Source organism: Papio anubis, chromosome 16 (genome assembly GCF_008728515.1).
Source record: "Papio anubis isolate 15944 chromosome 16, Panubis1.0, whole genome shotgun sequence".
Classification (NCBI taxonomy): Eukaryota; Metazoa; Chordata; class Mammalia; order Primates; family Cercopithecidae; genus Papio; species Papio anubis.
In genome coordinates, this window is record NC_044991.1 from 54,799,274 (window position 1) to 54,817,983 (window position 18,710).

The following is an 18,710-nucleotide window of genomic DNA, read 5'->3' on the forward strand; positions in this document are numbered from 1 at the left end:
CTGGAGTGAGTCTCTTTCTTGCAACCCAAACAGCTGGGCTAGAACACAGAGGAGTCTCAAGTTAGTGGGCTTTATTCTTAGACACCATCTGTAGGAGGGGGCCAGGGGCTGCAAGTTACATGACATTTATCACAAATTACCTTATGCTGAAGTGATTTATGTCCCTTTCTGTTCCTTGAGGCTCCATGTGTTGCTCACATTTGCCACCCACGATGACCAGCCCCGTGCGTGGCACGCAGCAGGTGGGCATGTGAACTAAGCATTTGTCTTGTCTACATTGCTGACAATGGGGAGGGTGGAGAACATGGACTAAATCCAGAGGTGGGACAGGGAGAGAGCAAGCCAAATGCAGCCAGATGTTTGGGGGCTATCTGGGGAAGAGAGGGTGAGGGGAGGATCATAAGCAGCCGCTGAAGCTGCGGCTACTGGGGGATTTGGGAATATCCGGCTTGGGAGTCTTCATCTGCTTCCGTGTACTTCCAAGGGGACATATGTCCATCTTGGATCGCAGGGTTCTCAGAGGGATTTGTTGTGTTCGCTTCCAGTGGTCTGAGGCCTCCTGAGACTTTTTGTACATTTAATTGAAGTGTAACATACAGAAAAGTTTACACATTATAAATGCAACTCAAGGACTTTTCCAAAAGCAAACACACCCAGATCAAGAAACAGACCATCCCACAGTCCCCCCTTACACCCTGTACGAGTTGCAGCCCCCACAAGGGTAACTACTATCTTGACTTCGAACACCATAGATTTGATTTGCCTGTTTTTGAACCCTATATAAGTAGAATCACAGAGTGTGTATAATGACTTTGGAAAACTGTTTGACAATATCTATTAAAGCTAAAATACCCTTGCCCTACGAACCTGAAATTCCACCCACCTTGCCAAGGGACAAAAAGTTCCCCTCTAAATGCACCAGGCTGTCAGGGATGAAGCCTTGGCTTTGGGGCCCCCATTCATACACAAGATTTTTTCTGGGGCACCCAAGCATCAGTCTGTCATCTCGAGGTGCCACCCTGGCCATCTCTGAGGGCTGGAGTCAGAGTGCCTCCCTCAGACATCCTGTTCTGCATCACCCCTTGGGAGGAGTCATGTTTACAGATGGTGGGTGTCACCCATGCCAAGTACTTCGAAGGGTTAACGCTCACTGGTTTGCCTGTTTCCCAGGACACTTCCCGATGCTCCTCTGGAGGGTGAGGCCAACAAGCTAGTGGAGAAGTCATCTTTCCCAGGTGCTGCTGGGCGCGCCCGGAGCTGCTCAGTGCATCCTAGGATCCCTCTTCCTCAGCTTTGGTTTGATGGCCTCATCTCTTCCCCTGCAACCTCAAAATGTAAAGAAACCCTTGCTCAGAGACTTCGGCAGAAAATTCCTCTGACCCACACTTGGACACAGCTCATCCGGGTTTGGGAGGTGTCAACTGTGTAAGGAAGACTCTGATCCGCATGTGGCTCTTCGACTGTGTCCCCTCCACAGTCAGTTATTAGCACTGACTGTGCTAGGAAGTGAGTAACACACATATTCCTAGACCACATGGAGCTCAGGAGCTTGGGGAGACAGACAGGGAAGTAGACGACTACAGTGCCTTGTGAAACGTGTTGCAGGGAGAAGTGTCATTCAGGGGATGCTAACCTGGCTTTGGGTAAGGGACAGCCTCTGAATGACAGAACATTAAAGCCATGGCCTGCAGTTTAAGTAGGAGTTGGCCAGTTCGAGGTAAGAATACCAGTAAGCAAGGACACCAGAGTAGCTCCTAGAGCTGCCTTCTCTACCTGACATCCACACTGAAGCCAGCCCCTCTGTGTTCAACCTTGCTTTACTGAAGAGGTGTCGCTGAGGGGCTGCTCTGGGGGGCTGCTCTGCTTTCCTGCCCCAACTTGTTCTGAGCTCGAGTCACCTCCATATTGGTGGTCCTGGTTCTCAGGCCTTTGGACTCAAACTGAATCACACCACTGGCTTTCCTGGTTCTCCAGCTTGCAGATGGCAGATCCTGGAACTTTTTGGCCTCCATAATCACGTGAGCCAATTGCTATAATAAATATTTCTCTTTCCCTCTTTCTTCCTCTCTCTCTCCGTGTAAATATAGCTCCAATTATAAGAGCCCCAAACTGGAAAATAACCCTATGTTGCACTGGTGAGTAGAGAAACTGTGGTTCCCTCCAACCACGGAACACTATTCAGCAATACGAAGGAACAAACTATTGATATGCAAAATAGTGTAAATGAATCTCATAAACATCGGAAAGAGGGAAGGAAGCCAGACACAGAAGAGTACATGTCACATGATTCCATTTATATGAGATTCTAGAACAGGCAAAACTTATCTATAGACAGAGGACAACAGACCAGTGGTTGTCTGGGGTTGGGAGTGGGGAAGTTTGGTTGCAAGGGCACAGGGCTCTTTCTGCAGGTGAGGGAATGTGTCTGCATTACAGTGATGCTTGTGCAGGTATATACACTTATCAAAATTCATCTTACTGGCCACTTAAAATAAGTGCATTTTATTGTGTGTAAATTATACCTTAATGAAGTTGATTTGAAAATCCAAAGTAGTAATAATAAGTAATAATCTCATAGCTGGGCAGGTGAGGTGACTCACTCCTGTAATTCCAATGATTTGAGAAGCTGAGGCAGGAGGATCACTTAAGCTCAGGAGTTCTTTTTTATTTTTATTTTTTGAGACGGAGTTTCACTCATGTTGCCCAGGCTGGGGTGCAATGGCACTATCTCCGCTCACTGCAACCTCCACCTTCTGAGTTCAAGCCTCCCGAGTAGCTGGAACTACAGGTGCTCACCACCATGCCTAACTAATTTTTGTATTTTTAGTAGTGATGGAGTTTCACCATGTTGGCCAGGCTGGTCTTGAACTCCTGAGCTCAAGTGATCTGCCCGCCTCGGCCTCCCAAAGTGCTGGGATTACAGGCAAGAGTCACTGTGCCCGGCCAAGACCCGGAGTTTGAGATCAGCCTGGGAAACAAAGTGAGACCCCCTCTCTACAGAAAAACTAAAAATTTTAGCTGGGCCTGGTGCTGTGTGCCTGTAGTTCCAGCTACTCAGGAGGCTGAGGTGGGAGGATTCCTTGAGCCCAGGATATAAGGCTGTAGTGAGGCATGATCAGGCCACAGCCCTCTAGCGTGAGTGACAGAGTGAGACCCTGTCTCTAAATAATACTCATAAGAACAACAAGAGCCCTCTAAATGCACTGATATCTAAGATGTATTAAGTGACCAAAAAAAAAAAAAAAAAATCAATGTGCAGAAAAATGTTAATAAGAGAAAAAATATGTCTGTATTGTCTTTAGTATACATAAAAATAATCTAAAAGCCTATGAAAGAAACTAATCATATTGGTTTCCTGCTGGGGAGGAGGGCTGAGAACACGAAGACTTTCCCTATGCTTTCTGTATCTTTTGATTTTGAGACATATGAACGTAGGTTTCTCTCACTGCTCGAACTAATCAAATCACTACATTCCAAATTCTCAAAAACAAATAGATTTGCTTAAAAGTAGGCCGCATGCCGTGTCTCATGCCTGTAATCCCAGCACTTTGGGAAGCCAAAGCAGGCAGATCACCTGAGATCAGGAGTTTGAGACCAGCTTGACCAATGTGGAGAAACCCCGTCTCTACTAAAAATACAAAATTAGCGGGGCGTGGTGGCACATGCCTGTAATCCCAGCTACTTGGGAGGCTGAGGCAGAAGAGCCACTTGAACCCGGGAGGTGGAGGTTGCAGTGAGCCGAGATTGTGCCATTGCACTCCAGCCTGGGTAACAAGAGAGAAACTGTCACAGAAAAAAAAAAAAAATTGCTTAAAAGTTAACATCTTGGGCGGGCGCAGTGGCTCACACCTGTAATCCCAGCACTTTGGGAGGCCAGGGCAGGCGGACCACAAGGTCAGGAGATCAAGACCATCCTGGCTAACAGGGTGAATCGCCGTCTCTACTAAAAATACAAAAAAATTAGCTGGGGGTGGTGGTGGCGGGCATCTGTAGTCCCAGCTACTGGGGAGGCTGAGACAGGAGAATGGTGTCAATTAGGGAGGTGGAGCTTTCAGTGAGCAGGAGAATCGCTTGGACCAGGGAGTCAGAGATTGCAGTGAGCCGAGATCGTGCCACTGCACTCCAGCGTGGCGGCAGAGGGAGACTCTGTCTCAAAAAAAAAAAAAAAAAAAAAAATTAACATTTCATCCAAATTTATGCCTAGTAGGAAAATAAAACTTTAAAACATGAAACAGGTGTTACTGAGGCCAAAAGGGTCTCCAAGGTCTGGGAGTCTGTAGCTTTATACAATTCTGCCATCTGGCCACCGCCAGGGACAAAGGGTTGTCTCTGTCCACTGCACCGCCTTTGCCCAGCAATGAAGCCCCCCAAGATCTCTGTCTCTACTGGCTCCCTCCTCCCCGGGGTCAGCGACTGGTGGCCACTGTGGTTCGGAGACAGCAACACTGACAACCGCAGCCAGTGGCCTGGACCTTGGTATCCCTAGGGGCACGCAGCGCAGGTGGATGACCCGACTCAACCTCCACCAGATTCTCCTCAGGGCAGGACAGGTAGCGAGGAGGGGACCGAGACTGGCCCCAGGAGACCACGGAAGATCGCGCTTCTAGGGCCGACTTCAGCAGCGACAGGCGGCCTTTGCCCATCGCCCCACCCTACTACGCCGTGGTCCTCAAAGAACCTTCCCGGCGGTTCTCTACTCCTCTCAGGAGTAGAGGCCCTTTGAGACCGATGGGGAGGGACGGCTCAGGCCGGTCATCCGAGGCCGCACGGATTCCCTTCTCCGCCCAGCTCCACCCCTCGAGGGGCGGCAGTCCCGGAGTGGCGTCCTGGCTCCCCGGCTTCCCCAGGGCGCACGCCGTCGGGGCCCCAGGCCAGGCTCCGAGCGGGGTTGGCGGGGAGGGGAGGCGGGAGCGAGGGCGGGCGGTAGCGGGTGGGGGCGGGAAGGTCCGAAGGCGGCGGCCTGGGGCTGCATGGGACGTGGGTCGGCCGCGATCCAGCCCGGGCGGAGCCGGAGCTGCGAGCCACAGCCTAGAGGCCGAGGAGCTCACAGCTATGGGCTGGAGACCCGGGAGAGCTCGGGGGTCCCTGTTCCTGCTGCTGCTACTGCTCCTGCTGCTCTGGCCAGTGCCTGGCGCCGGGGTGCTTCCAGGTGAGGACCCGGGCGGGGTGCGCCCTGAGGGGCAGGCGAGGCGAGGTGGTGGTGGTGGAGGGGATGGGTTCTGCTCAGAGCCCGGGTGAGCGCGCGGAGGGTCTCTCAGCCCCGGGACCACACGGCCAGTAGGTCAGGGCGTGGGGACGGTTTGGGGGCGTCTCCGTGGGACCTGCCCAGGGACGCACAAGTGTACTTGGGCTGGCCTGGGCCAGGACTTGCCCACACTGCCCGGCTGCCACTCTGCTGGCAAAGCGGAGGGCATGGCCCCCTCCCCCTCGGGGGCAGCCCAGCCCCCAGCCCATAGCTCCCTCTGCCTGGATTCTCGCTCTCACAACCTCCCAACCCCCATCCGCCGGCCACCGTGTGACCAGCTCCTGCACCTCCACCCTTTAGGATTTAGCGGGGCTCCATCCTCCAGGAAGCCCCTATGCCCAAGAGTCCCCCAGAGTCCCTACTTTGCTCTCAGGGTGCGGAACCAGCTGTGGCCTCCGCCCTGCTCACCCCTCATCCCTCCTCCCAGGGCGGCAGGGCAGTGTGTATGTTGTTTATATTGTTGCCTTGTTTGGTGAGATAGAGAAGGGCCTTTCCAGACAGAAGGTGCCTGTTTAGTTGTGCTCTGGGAAGACGGCAGCACTGTCTCCTGGGGGTACTCCCTCCAAACAAAGATGTTAAAATGGGACTGGTAACAATCTCTGCAAGCGGGTGGGAGGATTAGCCAGTCCTGCACAGCAAGTGCCTGGCCGAGGAAAGGGGGGCAACCAGGGAGGAGGCATGCAGGGCGGGGCTGGGCTGTGCAGCCTGGGCCATGGCTTCCACAGCACTGTGTGGGGACCAAACAGGTACAGGGGTCTGCTCTGTTCTGGCCCCAGGGGAGGGTTCTAGGTGGTCCACTGCTCCCTCCCCTCTGAGCCCTATCCTGGGGCCAGGGGAAGTGACAGGACCCCTGGGAGAGGGGGGCTCTATGTGCCCAATACCAACCTGGCTCCCTCGGGGTCCACTCCCATCCACCCGGTCACTGGAGCTCCAGCTCTGCCCCTCTCTCCCTCATTGGGGTCAGGGTGCCCGTGGCCAGCATGTGCGTGCAAGGCCATGTGGAGAGCACCCATACCCACACTGCACCCACACACCGTGCCTGAGCCCACCCTACCTCCTCCCCAAACCCTTAGAGGCCTAGGAGCAGCAAAGCTTGGTTCTCTACTCTCAGTTAAGTGCTCTCTGGGCTGAGAGACCTCCTTTCCTTCCCCTCCCCCAGATCCACTCAGAGCCCTCCCTGCCCTGGCCCCTCTAGCCTCCTTTCCAAGGTGGCAGACTCCTCTTGGTCCCCATTTGCCTGATGGCAACTCACTCATCCAATCAAGGAGGGCTTCTTGGAGGAAGGGTCTTTGATGCTTGGAGTCCGGGAGAGAAGGTGGAGGAGAAAAAAGAAGTTAGGGTGGCCTACCAGGAGCTGAGTCACTTCCACAGGCAGCCATCAGCCCAGCAGGACTGAGGCCAGGGCTGCGTGGGGGCGGGGGTTGTCCGTTCTGGGAGCTGGGACTGGGTACCTGGAGAAGGAGGGCTGCTGCAGGCTCTGCGTGCCTGGGGCCTGTCTCCTGCAGGGTGGGCCTGTGGGAGTGGTTGGGGCTGGTGGGGGGCTGGGAGCATTCCAGGGGAGCATTCCAGGCGCCCTCTGAGTAATGTTTGGATCTGGGATTCCTCCTAGAGCCCCCTTAGGCACATCCTGCCAGGGAGAACCAAGGCCCAGTCCGGAAGCCTCCCCTCACCTTGAAGAGATGAGGAGGGGCCTTCTGGGCCAGGGTACAAAATCCCTGCCTGAGGATGGAGTCCCCGAGGGAGCTCCGGGCAAGGTGGGCCTCGTAAGCCCACATCTGGCTGTTGTTTTTCTCAGATGATGGGGCTGCACAGGCGTCCTCTCTTCATAGATCTCTCACCCTGAAAGCATCTGCTGCCCATCTAAAAATACCCGAGGCTGCCTCCCTCTTCCCTTCCCCTTTGCACTGGTGGCCTTGGCCTCTTCCTTGTGATCACCGACCCCAAGCCTGCCCCTCTACCAAAGGTCAGGGGACTCCCGCGTCCCCAGCTGAGCTGTCCTTTCCCAGCCTTCTTTTCCTCCTCCTTGGTAGCTCCTCAGATCCAAGGATGCCCATGGGTGTCCCTCCTTCTCTAGGCTGAGCCCACGCATGTTGAAGATGGAGTCTGCCCCGAAAGGCCTCCAGTGCCTCCCTGGGGATGTCCTCTAACCCCCTCCCTCTGCTTTGTCCCGTGCCCCTGTGTTCCTCAGGTCACCCTCACCCTGTGCTCTGTCTTCTCTCCAGGACATATCCCTGGGCAGCCAGTCACCCCCTACTGGGTCCTGGATGGACGACCCTGGCGCGCCGTCAGCCTGGAGGAGCGGGTCAGTGCCATGTCACCTCGTCCTCCACAGGGGCCCTGAAACTCCCATCCCTTTTGTCTCCCCCACGTTACAGCTTCCAGTTTTGCTGGGGTCCCCAGAACCACCAAGTCACTGCTCCTGTAGGCCCCTCCCTGCTGAGTGGGCAGAAGAGGGCACTGGGGATTGGACATCTAGGTCTCGTGAGTCCCTACACGTGGAAGTCACTTCAGCTTTCTCCGCCCCACCTCCCCCTTTCCCTCCCTCCCTGGATGATCTGGGCCACCCCCACCCCCACCAGGCAGAAATGGGTCCAGGGTTTGTGGGGCCTGAAGCTTTTCAGGAGCCTGAAAAACAAAAAAAGCACTAAAAAGAAAACCTTTTGCAAAGTTGACCAGAACATGTGACCCTGTGGACACATTGCTGTCCCTCTCAGGGCCCCACCACTGAGGGCCTGAACCTTCAGCCTCACTGGCTCCTGTGGAATCCATTTCTGGTGGGGGGGGGAGTGGTCACTCTCCTGGTGCCCCCCCCAGATGTGAGACCACCCCATGTGCTTCTGCAGGATGCTGTGCCCCAGCCTCCTCCCAATCCCGCCCTTCACAAGCTTCCAGAATAACCATGCCCCATCTGTTTGTGCCGTAATATCTGTGCTACAAACTAAGAGGCCAGTACCCTTGATATGCCCATTTTACAGATGGGCAAAGGGAATCCCAGAGAGGTTGGGGAAATTGTCCATGGTCACACAGCTCTTTAGGCTGGGAGCCTGAGACCCACTAAGGTCTGAACGATTTTAAACCATTGGCTACACCCCTGCCCCCGCTAGGCCCCCCCTAGAGAGCCCTCTTTGTTTGGAATTTTCAGCCCTACTGTCCAAACCCAGCAAGAGGGAAGGCAGGGGAGCATTACCATGAAGGCTGGGAGGCCCCCAGAGACCCAGCAGCTCCCAACCCAGGGCCCTCACTGGGATCCCCTAGGTCCATAAGGCCCCCATTGCACTGGTCAAGCACAGCACTGGTCTGAGCTTTGAGATTGCCCTCCCCATCCCCGGGAGGGGAAGGCTGGGCACACGCTGGGGTCACTCTGCCTCTGGGCCTCCCTGTCTGTCTGGCCTGGGCTGTGACCAAGAGGGGAGCTCCAAAGGGGCCCTGCTCCCCATAACTGTGGGCCCTTGCCCCCAGGAAGCCTGCCAAGATGGTACAGAAGACAGAGTAGAGGTTGGGTATCCCCTCCAATAGGCAGGAAACACTCACATTTCAAGAAGGGGGGTATATATCGAGGGGCAGGGTACCAGGAGGGCAAGAGTAAAGACAGCAGGGGCTGCAGAGGAACAGGGACTTCGAGTATGGCCTTCCATCTGGGCCACCGCCTTTCTCCCAATGCAAACCTTTCCCCAATAAAGCAAGTGACATTCCAGTCACATGAGCTCATGCCGGAGGCCTTGTGGGGCCTGTGGCCAGGGAGGCAAGGGCCATCTGCTCCCCACTTGCAAAGGAAGAACTCCCTCCAAAGACTCTGAGACCCTTGGACAGGGCCCCAGCCCAGTGCATTTTTGGAGAAAAGGAGTCGGGGGTTAAACATTCCGAAGGCACAGCAGCCTCCCAGGAAGCTCCTGGGCCGGCTCCAACTCTGGGCCCCCAGCCAGGCTGAGTGGACAAGGGGGAAGTGGGGTGTTCCTACAGGGTGGGAGATGCCAAGAGGGTGGGGGAAGGAGAGAGGGCTGGCTGGCCAAGCCAGCCTCTTGACACCTAGCTGAGAGCCAGTGTGCTCTCTTGGCTGGAATGGTGTCCATGTTTACTTCTTGGGTCCAGTGAAGCAGGTGTCGGAGCAGGAGGGACAGAGACTGCTGGAGGCCCAGGAAAACTTTGGAAGAGGGAGCAGTTTGCCAAAATTGGAAGTGGAGGAGTAAAGTTTGAATTCTATAGGGAATGAGCAGCAGCTCATTTGGAAACAAGCCTCCGGTAGCAGAGGCTGTGAGGAGGCCCTGGCCATGGCTACCCGGTGCCCCCACAATGTCCTCAGCACCCCTCTGTCTTCCCCTGCTTTTGATACCCCTTCTGGGCATGAAAGAAGAGGGCGGGCCAGGCGAGGGGCACTTTTCTGGGACCTCTGGTCTCTAGGGAGGATGTCAGCATGCCTGGCAGGAGGCGCCAATGCCCTTCCAAGTGGCTGTTGTCAGGACAGCAAACATTCTGAGCTTGGGAACATCTTTGTATGTTCTCACCTCCTCCACACCCTCCATAGTATGTGGGGGGTCCTGCTGACCCCCCAGCCCACGTTCTCCTCAAGAACTTCCTCCCCAGCCAGCTGCACAGGCCACCTGCTCTCTGACAGGCAGGAGGCCTGGAGGCCACTGTCTCAGCCCCACACTCTTTCTTGCCCAGGTCTTGAAGCCAGACATGGGGCTGGTGGCCCTGGAGGCTGAAGGCCAGGAGCTCCTGCTTGAGCTGGAGAAGAACCAGTGAGTGCCAGGCTGGGGTAGGGCTGGGAGGAGGGGGTCAGTGTTGTGGGGCAGGGACTGACACGGATCTGTGCGGGTGGCTGGATGGGCAGAGGACCCCAGAGAGGGTGCAGATGACAGGGAGAGTCACGCAGGCCTGTGGCTGGCCCCCTGGAAGCTGAAGAGGACTGCTGAGGCTGTCAGCCCAGCTGTGGGGCACATCCATCCTCCCAACCCCAGGAGCGGCTTGTCAGCTCCTTGTTGGAGATGAGTGAGCACCATCTAGTGGACAGGTGCAAGATATGCTGAGTCTAAAGAAATCCTAGAGGGATCCCAAACATGAGCCGGCACTCCAGGCTAAGTGAAGGGCAGGGACAAAGATGCGGTGGCTTTGGGAGGCCAAGGCGGGCGGCTCACCTGAGGTCAGGAGTTTGAGACCAGCCTGGCCAAAATGGTGAAACCCCGTCTCTACTAAAAATACAAAAAATTAACTGGGCGTGGTGGCAGCACCTGTAATCCCAGCTACTTAGGGGACTGAGACAGGAGAACTGCTTGAACCCAGGAGGCAGAGGTTGTGGTGAGCCAAGATCACACCACTGCACACTCTGGCTTAGGCAGAGTGAGCCTCTGTCTCAAAAAAAAGAAAAAAAAGAAAAGAAAAGAAAAGAAAAAAGAAGAAGATGCAGTGGCTACACTTGGGGGCAGCAGTTTGTCTGACCTGCCTGGAAGGTCTGTATCTACAGGGACGGGAGCAGGGGGAATGAATCTGGGGAGTCCCAGGAGGGCCAGATCACAGAAAAGGCCATTTTAGTGCTCAGTGTCCTGGACCATCCAGAGCCAAAGATTTTGAGCTGGGGAAGGGACAGGCAGACCTGTACTCAGGAAGGTGCCTTGGGCTGGGTGGGGTGGGTGTCCCAGTTGGAACACAGGCTCTTAAAACCACCCAGACTATATTATCAATATATATTACCTACTGAGTGCTTGTTTGACTGCAGGCACTGTTCTGAGCACTTGACATGTACTTTATTCTCCCTCGTGGAGTTGGATGAACTGGGAACAAACTCTAGTTCCACTATGCCCAACCATATTTTCCCTGGGGCCAACGTCCCTACCATTTCAATGGAGTGGTCACATCACCTACCTCCTAGGGTGGCGGGTGTGTGTGGAGCGAGGGTGGGGGGCAGAGCTCGGACAGGTAGTGGAATGCCTGGGAGGTGGGAAGCAGCCATCATTAGGGGGTGGTCTGGAGGTAATAAGGCCAAGGTGAGGTTGGGGTAAAGGATTTTCTTTAAAGAAGAGATATTGACTTATGATTGATCCATTCACGTGGGAAAGATCCTGTTGAGATGGAGCCTGAAAATGAAATCATTACCGGAGTGGGGTGTGGAGAAAGCGGGGAGGGCGGAAGCAGCGTGGGCAGGTGGGGGTTCTGTTTTCTTTAGAGGCAGTGGGTGAGCTTCAGTCACTGAAGGACAGATAGGAGGTATGTGGGGTCTGGAAGTCTGAGGAAAATATTTCAAGGATCTAGGGTAGGTGGGGGCAAGAGGGTTGACCAGATGCCCAAAAAAGGAGGGCAGCAGGCAGGGGAACCTGGGGAGGTTGCTGCATTTCCCTAACTCCAAGTCCCATTCCTCGGCAGTGTCTCCTGACTCCTCCCCTCTTGACCTGTGGATCCTGCTGCCTGCTGCAGGTCCCCTGGGAACCACAAACTCTTCCTCTATTCCCATTCCTACTCCCTGGCATCCTCCCTGGCACTTCCCATACTCACACCTCCCACAACAAAACCATCACCAAGGCTCCTTCCTCTAGCCCCAAGAGTTTCTGATCTTAACAAGTCACCATTGCTCCTGTCCCTTCCCTAAGACACACTGAGTGCCTCATTCATAAAGCTGCTCCATTAGCATTTAGGAAGGAAGGCTGGGAGACATCCTGGAGGCAGCAGGAAGAAGCCAAATTCAATGCTCCCTGTAACACTCCCTCTCAGCAGGCTGCTGGCCCCAGGATACACAGAAACCCACTACGCCCCAGATGGGCGGCCAGTGGTGCTGGCCCCCAACCACAAGGTGAGATGTTTCCATGGGCTCTGGGATGCACCCCCAGAGGTACCCCCCACCATTCCTACCCCTCCTCCTCCTTGCATTCTTAAGGGGAGGTTGGAGCCAGCCCCTGCCACACCCTCCCTCTTGCCCCTCTTGCTCCAGCCCTGGCTGAGATGTGGGGCTGGCCCCTTCCTCCCTAGGATCATTGCCTCTACCAAGGGCGAGTAAGGGGCTTCCCCAACTCCTGGGTAGTTCTCTGCACCTGCTCTGGGATGAGGTGAGCTCTGGGAGAGGAGGCTGGGCCTGGGATGGGGAAAGAGCTCCCTCACACCCACTCCTACCCCTCTGCACCCTAGTGGCCTGATCACCCTCAGCAGCAATGCCAGCTATTATCTGCGTCCCTGGCCGCCCCGGGGCTCCAAGGACTTCTCAACCCACAAGATCTTCCGGATGGAGCAGCTGTTCACCTGGAAAGGAGCCTGTGGCCACAGAGATCCTGGGGACAAAGCGGACATGGCCAGCCTTCCTGGGGCTCCCCAGAGCAGGGTCAGGGGCATCCAGCGGATGGGAGTGGGAATGCTGTATCTATAGCTCTCCAAATCAGAAGAGACAGGAATTCACAGGCCTTAAGTCCCAGTATTTTTACTGGAGTCTGAAGAAACAAGTTCCAGCAAACATGTTAAATTTCTTTCTGGGAGCTGGGGTTGGTGGTCAGGATTCAAGCCCAGCAGCTTCCACTCAGGGACCCCATTTGCCCCTCCGCAGGACAGGCGAGAAGCGCGCAGGACCCGGAGGTACCTGGAACTGTACATTGTGGCAGACCACACCCTGGTGAGGAGAGACCCCAGGGGTTGGCGGGGTCTGGGATGGGGCCAGCTCAGCACCTCAAGCCACCAGGATTTCTGCCTTCCCAGTTCTTGACCCAGCAGCGAAACTTGAACCACACCAAACAGCGTCTCCTGGAAGTTGCCAACTACGTGGACCAGGTTGGGGGCGGGGGGAGAGTGGTGATGCGGGTGGCGGCGGCAGGACAGGCAGGTGCTAGTGGGGTGTGGGGAAGAGGAAGGGCGCCCCCATGAAGGAGCAGCGGCGCCGTAGGGCGCCCTGTCCTGGCTTCAGCCCCGCTTCGCCCTCAGCTTCTCAGGACTCTGGACATTCAGGTGGTGCTGACCGGTCTGGAAGTGTGGACCGAGCGGGACCGCAGCCGCGTCACGCAGGACGCCAACGCCACGCTCTGGGCCTTCCTGCAGTGGCGCCGGAGGCTGTGGGCGCAGCGGCCCCACGACTCCGCACAGCTGCTCACGTGGGTGCCTCTGACCGGACGCGGGTCCTGGGCGGGGCGGCCTCACCTCCCGGCCCCGCCCGGTCACTCCGCGCTCCGCCCCCAGGGGCCGCGCCTTCCAGGGCGCCACAGTGGGCCTGGCGCCCGTCGAGGGCATGTGCCGCGCCGAGAGCTCGGGAGGCGTGAGCACGGTGAGCCCCGCGGGCGGGGGCGAGGGGAGACACGGTAGGCTCTACGGCCGCAGTGACCGCCCTCCCACGGTCCCCCAGGACCATTCGGAGCTCCCCATTGGCGCCGCAGCCACCATGGCCCATGAGATTGGCCACAGCCTCGGCCTCAGCCACGACCCCGACGGCTGCTGCGTGGAGGCTGCGGCCGAGTCCGGAGGCTGCGTCATGGCTGCGGCCACCGGGTACGCGCGTGGGGGGTCGGGGCTGCGGCGGGGCGGCTAGTCCTGGGGACTTCCTCCGCTGCGTTTCTTTGGTCGTCCCTCAGTTTCCTCTTCTGTAGAATGGGGATAATGATCATAGTGTCCGCTTCAGGGTGGTTTATGAGGCTTAAAGGGAAGGAGCTCAGGCAAAGTGGATTCTCAACGGTATGAAGATAATTTTCCGAGTAACCTGGCGAGGTTACTCCGACACCAGGAGGCGCACCGCCGGGTCGCGATTCCACCTTGGGTCCCGGGCTGCCCACTCTTGGGGCCACACCGTCCTCCGTCCCGCTCGCTGTGTGACTTTGCGCGGGTCACTTCCCCTCTCTGGGCTCTGCCTCTAGAGGATTCGAGCCTCCCATCACTCAGGCGTGTCTGCGCATCTGGTGGCTGTAGCCAAGCCCAGGGATGGGGATAGGAGAAGCGCGGGGGTTGGAGGACTGTCTCTCCACTTTCAATGCCCTCCCCGTGCCAGTAGGCACCCGTTCCCGCGCGTGTTCAGCGCCTGCAGCCGCCGCCAGCTGCGTGCCTTCTTCCGCAAGGGGGGCGGCGCGTGCCTCTCCAATGCCCCGGACTCCGGACTCCCCGTGCTGCCGGCGCGCTGCGGGAACGGCTTTGTGGAGGCGGGCGAGGAGTGTGACTGCGGCTTTGGCCAGGTTAAGTCGGCTCGCCCGACCCCCACTCGCCCTCTCCGCCCAGGTCTGGGGCGCTGCGCCCTCACCTGGTCCCTTCTTGCCTTTCTGGTCCCAGGAGTGTCGCGACCTCTGCTGCTTTGCTCACAACTGCTCGCTGCGCCCGGGGGCCCAGTGCGCCCACGGGGACTGCTGCGCGCACTGCCTGGTGAGGGCATGGAAGGGTCAGGGTGAGGGTTTCGGGCCGCTTGGGAGCCGGTTTGTTGGCCTTAGTTAATTGGTGCCCTCAGGTTCCCCCGTTGGGTGCTGGTGCTGGCGTGGGTCGGCCTGGCTCCCCCAGCTCCGAGCCACGCTCTCGACGTGGACTTCTCACTGCCCACGGCCTCTCTCTGCCCTCCCCACTACCCTTCACCTGCGTAGCTGAAGCCGGCTGGAGCGCTGTGCCGCCAGGCCATGGGCGACTGTGACCTCCCTGAGTTCTGCACGGGCATCTCCTCCCACTGTCCCCCAGACGTTTACCTACTGGACGGCTCACCCTGTGCCAGGGGCAGTGGCTACTGCTGGGATGGCGCATGTCCCACGCTGGAGCAGCAGTGCCAGCAGCTCTGGGGGCCTGGTGAGAGGACAGGAGCACCCTTGCACCCTGTTCCCCATCCTCTGGTGGGGCCAGTTTTCTACTGTGGGGAAGATGGGCAGGGGAAACTGAGGCCCGCTGAGCGCGGCCCCTCTCCGAGCTGCCCCCAGCCTGGCCCATTCTTCCTCAGGCTCCCATCCAGCCCCCGAGGCCTGTTTCCAAGTGGTGAACTCTGTGGGAGATGCCCACGGGAACTGCGGCCAGGACAGCAAGGGCCACTTCCTGCCCTGTGCAGGGAGGTAGGGAGTGGAGCTGAGTGGAGGGAGCAGAAGCTATGGAGTGGGTTTGGGGAAGGGGGGTACTGCAGCTGTCGACTCCCCTCTGCTTCCTCCCCAGGGATGTCCTGTGTGGGAAGCTACAGTGCCAGGGCGGAAAGCCCAGCCTGCTCACACCGCACATGGTGCCAGTGGACTCCACTGTTCACCTAGATGGCCATGAAGTGACCTGTCGGGGAGTGTTGGCACTCCCTGGTGCCCAGCTGGACCTGCTTGGCCTGGGCATGGTAGAACCAGGCACCCAGTGTGGACCTAGAATGGTGAGCTCTGCCCACCCGACCCTTCCTTGCCACTTGAATTGTGTAGGCCAGTGTCCCACTCACTGCCTGGTGCACCGCCCGTAGGTGTGCCAGAGTAGGCGCTGCGAGAACACCGCCTTCCAGGAGCTGCATCGCTGCCTGACTGCCTGCCACAGCCATGGGGTGAGAGCCCGAGGAGTCGGGGTGACCTTGGGGTTCTAATCCCACGTGACCCTCCTTCCCTTCTTTTCTCTGCAGGTTTGCAATAGCAACCATAACTGCCACTGTGCTCCAGGCTGGGCTCCACCCTTCTGTGACAACCCAGGCTTTGGTGGCAGCACGGACAGTGGCCCTGTGCAGCCTGAAAGTACACCAGTGGGGGGCATGTGGGCAGGAGCTGGGGTGGTGCACCTGCTCAGGACTCAGTCCCCCTTCCCCCAATCCCCGCAGACCGTGACACCTTCCTGCTGGCCATGCTCCTCAGCGTCCTGCTGCCTCTGCTCCCAGGGGCTGGCCTGGCCTGGTGTTGCTACCGACTCCCAGGAGCCCATCTGCAGCGATGCAGCTGGGGCTGCAGGAGGGACTCTGCGTGCAGTGGGTAGGTTCCAAGTGCCTGCTTCCTGAGCCTACTCCCGCAGTTCATCTCCTCAAAGCTCTGCTGGGGCTGCAGGAGTTGGAGCAGGCCCTCAGCCTTGCCCCCAGGTGCAGAGAGCAGCCCCAGAGGCTGTGGAAAGAAGTAGCTTTGAACAGGAGGTTCCAGTGGCCTCCCAGTCAAGCAAGGGGGTGGATCCCTGCCCCACCACCAGCACCGCAAGGCATGGCCTTCTACCTCCCAGTACAGCTCCTCTTGTTCACCCTCCTGCTTCTCCCACCAGCTGAATGCCTCACCCTCGACTTCGCCCTGTTTTCCCTGGCTCAGATTGCAGTCCCTGTACCATGCTGCCCCTGGAGGCCTGTCTAGCCTCTGTCTCACGAGTTTTCAGCCCTTTGCCACTTCCTCTGCCTAAATCGCCTCTGTCACCCCCTTGAAGTTCCCAAATGCTGGGCCCAGCACATCTTTTCACTCCATACCACTGGTCAGCTGCGGCACTGGCTGCCCCTGTGCCAGGGCCCTGCCCTAAAACAGTTCTCTGGGACCTGGAACCTGGGTGGTGGTGGAGAGGGGAGTCACATAATACTAAGCATGGCTGTCCTAGGACTCACCCTGCACCAGGGCCCTAGGCAGGGCAGGCACTCTGTGGCCATGTCTGACATAGCCTGATCTTTGGAGTGCTCCAGTCAAACCAAGGGAGATAGCAGGATTTGGGCCAGAGATGGGGGCAGAGGGCATAACAGGGGCAGGGCACCACCTGGGCCCCAGGTAGCAGCTAAGAGGACCCTGACACAGTGAGTCGTGATTGAGGGTCTGTGGGCAGAGGAGCAAGGTGGCCAGAGCCTGGTGTGTCAGCATGGAGGGGGCGCTGCAGAGGGCGGCGGCTGCTTCTCATCCCCAGGCAGAGAGTGTTTTGAAGGAACATCACAGGAAATGACAAGGCCCTGGGAGATGGGATGGGGACAGGCAAAGATGGCTTGGAATCATCAAGGGCAGCAGGGTACCCAGGGGCAAGGAGAGCAGACATAGCTGCCGAAGGGGCGGACGTCCAGCGTTCTTTGGAAGCTGAACGATGCCAACATCCAGAGAGTGCCAGGCTGCTGGGTGGTGCCAGAGCCTGGAGGAAATGTTAGGACTAGAGAGAGGAGGTGCCAGCCGAGGGCATGAGGCTCAAGTAGAGCCTGGATCCCAAGGCTTCCCTGAAGAGGGAGCAGGAAGGGAGCTGAGCGGGTGACTTGGAGCAGACGGGTGCCCCCAAGAAACTCAGTAAGCGCAGAACTGGACACCATGCTGTGGGGAGGCAATAACCCACTCAGGGTCACTGTGCCAACCTCCTGGACTCTTATCACATTGCTCAGGCCCAAGGATGGCCCACACAGGGACCACCCCCTGGGCGGCATTCACCCCATGGAGTTGGGCCCCACAGCCACTGGACAGCCCTGGGCCCTGGGTGAGTGAGGCACCAGGGGGAGGAGGAGAGGGAAGGGAAGGGCTCATGCCTCCTGCCTCCTTCCAGATGGGCAGCACCCAGTCACCTTGAGTCCCCTGTGGCCCCCCCAGCCCCAGGGTCTCCTGCTGACCATATTCACAGCATTCACCCTCCACCATTGCTCCCAGGCCCCGAGAACTCTCATGAGCCCAGCAGCCACCCTGAGAAGCCTGTGGCCCGCAGTCCCGCCTGACCCCCAAGGTAGGCAGCGACCCGGATTCAAAGCCTCCCCCTCTCATCACCCACCCTCCCACCTCTCCCACCCCTCAGCTCGCTGCTCCCTAATCAGGTTTCTGGGCTCAGGTTATTATGGAAATGAGTTTATGACCTCTTGGAGAAGCTGTTATCATGGAGACCAGGATGGTGGAAGCCCCTGAGCTGGGGAGGGAGAAGCTGTGGCTTTTCCTGGATCATTGGTCCTCACTGAGTGAGGATGGGCTCCCTGTCACACAGCTTGCAGCCTGGGGCCCTGGTCCTTAGGGGACAACATATTCTCCTCGTTCTCAGCAGATCAAGTCCAGATGGCAAGATCCTGCCTCTGGTGAGAGGTAGCTCCTGAAATGAACAGATTTAAAGACAGGTGGCCACTGACAGCCACTCCAGGAACTTGAACTCCAGGGGCAGAGCTAGTGAATCACTGGACCTCCAGCACCTTCAGGCAGCTTGGAAGTTTCTTCCCCGAGTGGAGCTTCAACCCACCCACTCCAGGAACCCAGAGCCACATTAGAAGCTCCTGAGGGCAAGGGGACACTGCTGGGCACACTCTCCAGCTCAATAATCCATCAGTCCCAGAAGCAAAGGTCACACAGCCCCTGACCTCCCTCACCAGTGGAGGCTGGGTAGTGCTGGCCACCTGAAAAGGGCTCTGTCCTGGGAGCCTGGTGCGTCTCCTACATGCAATTTCCACAGACCCAGCTCTGTGGAGGGCATGACTGCTGGCCAGAAGCTAGAGGTCCTGGGGCCCTATCGTTTGACTGAGTTCCCACTGCCCTGGAGCCTGGCCCCTGCAAACAAGCATAATTTTGGAGAACCTTCCTTCCTGTTTCTTCCCACCTTGTCTTGTCCCCTAGGTGGTTCCTCAGCCTCCACCCACAATCCCAGTGCTGCACCTGAAGTTCTGGAGCTCAGAGTCTGA

At 57.7% G+C, this 18,710-nt stretch overlaps 1 protein-coding gene across 1 annotated transcript; it reads left to right on the forward strand.

Annotated features, from left to right (window-relative positions):
• Window positions 1-4,935: 4,935 nt before the first annotated feature.
• On the forward strand, window positions 4,936-18,710 carry ADAM33 (ADAM metallopeptidase domain 33). The gene is given in 23 exon segments (XM_017945478.3): window positions 4,936-5,149; window positions 7,468-7,547; window positions 9,908-9,984; window positions 11,948-12,026; window positions 12,203-12,279; window positions 12,359-12,548; window positions 12,768-12,833; window positions 12,917-12,988; window positions 13,139-13,305; window positions 13,391-13,475; window positions 13,554-13,696; window positions 14,193-14,370; window positions 14,465-14,554; window positions 14,767-14,962; window positions 15,111-15,219; window positions 15,317-15,515; window positions 15,600-15,677; window positions 15,753-15,861; window positions 15,945-16,092; window positions 17,445-17,536; window positions 17,704-17,750; window positions 17,752-17,776; window positions 18,646-18,710. Coding segments are annotated over 23 exon segments (2,469 nt in total). The 5' UTR covers window positions 4,936-5,052.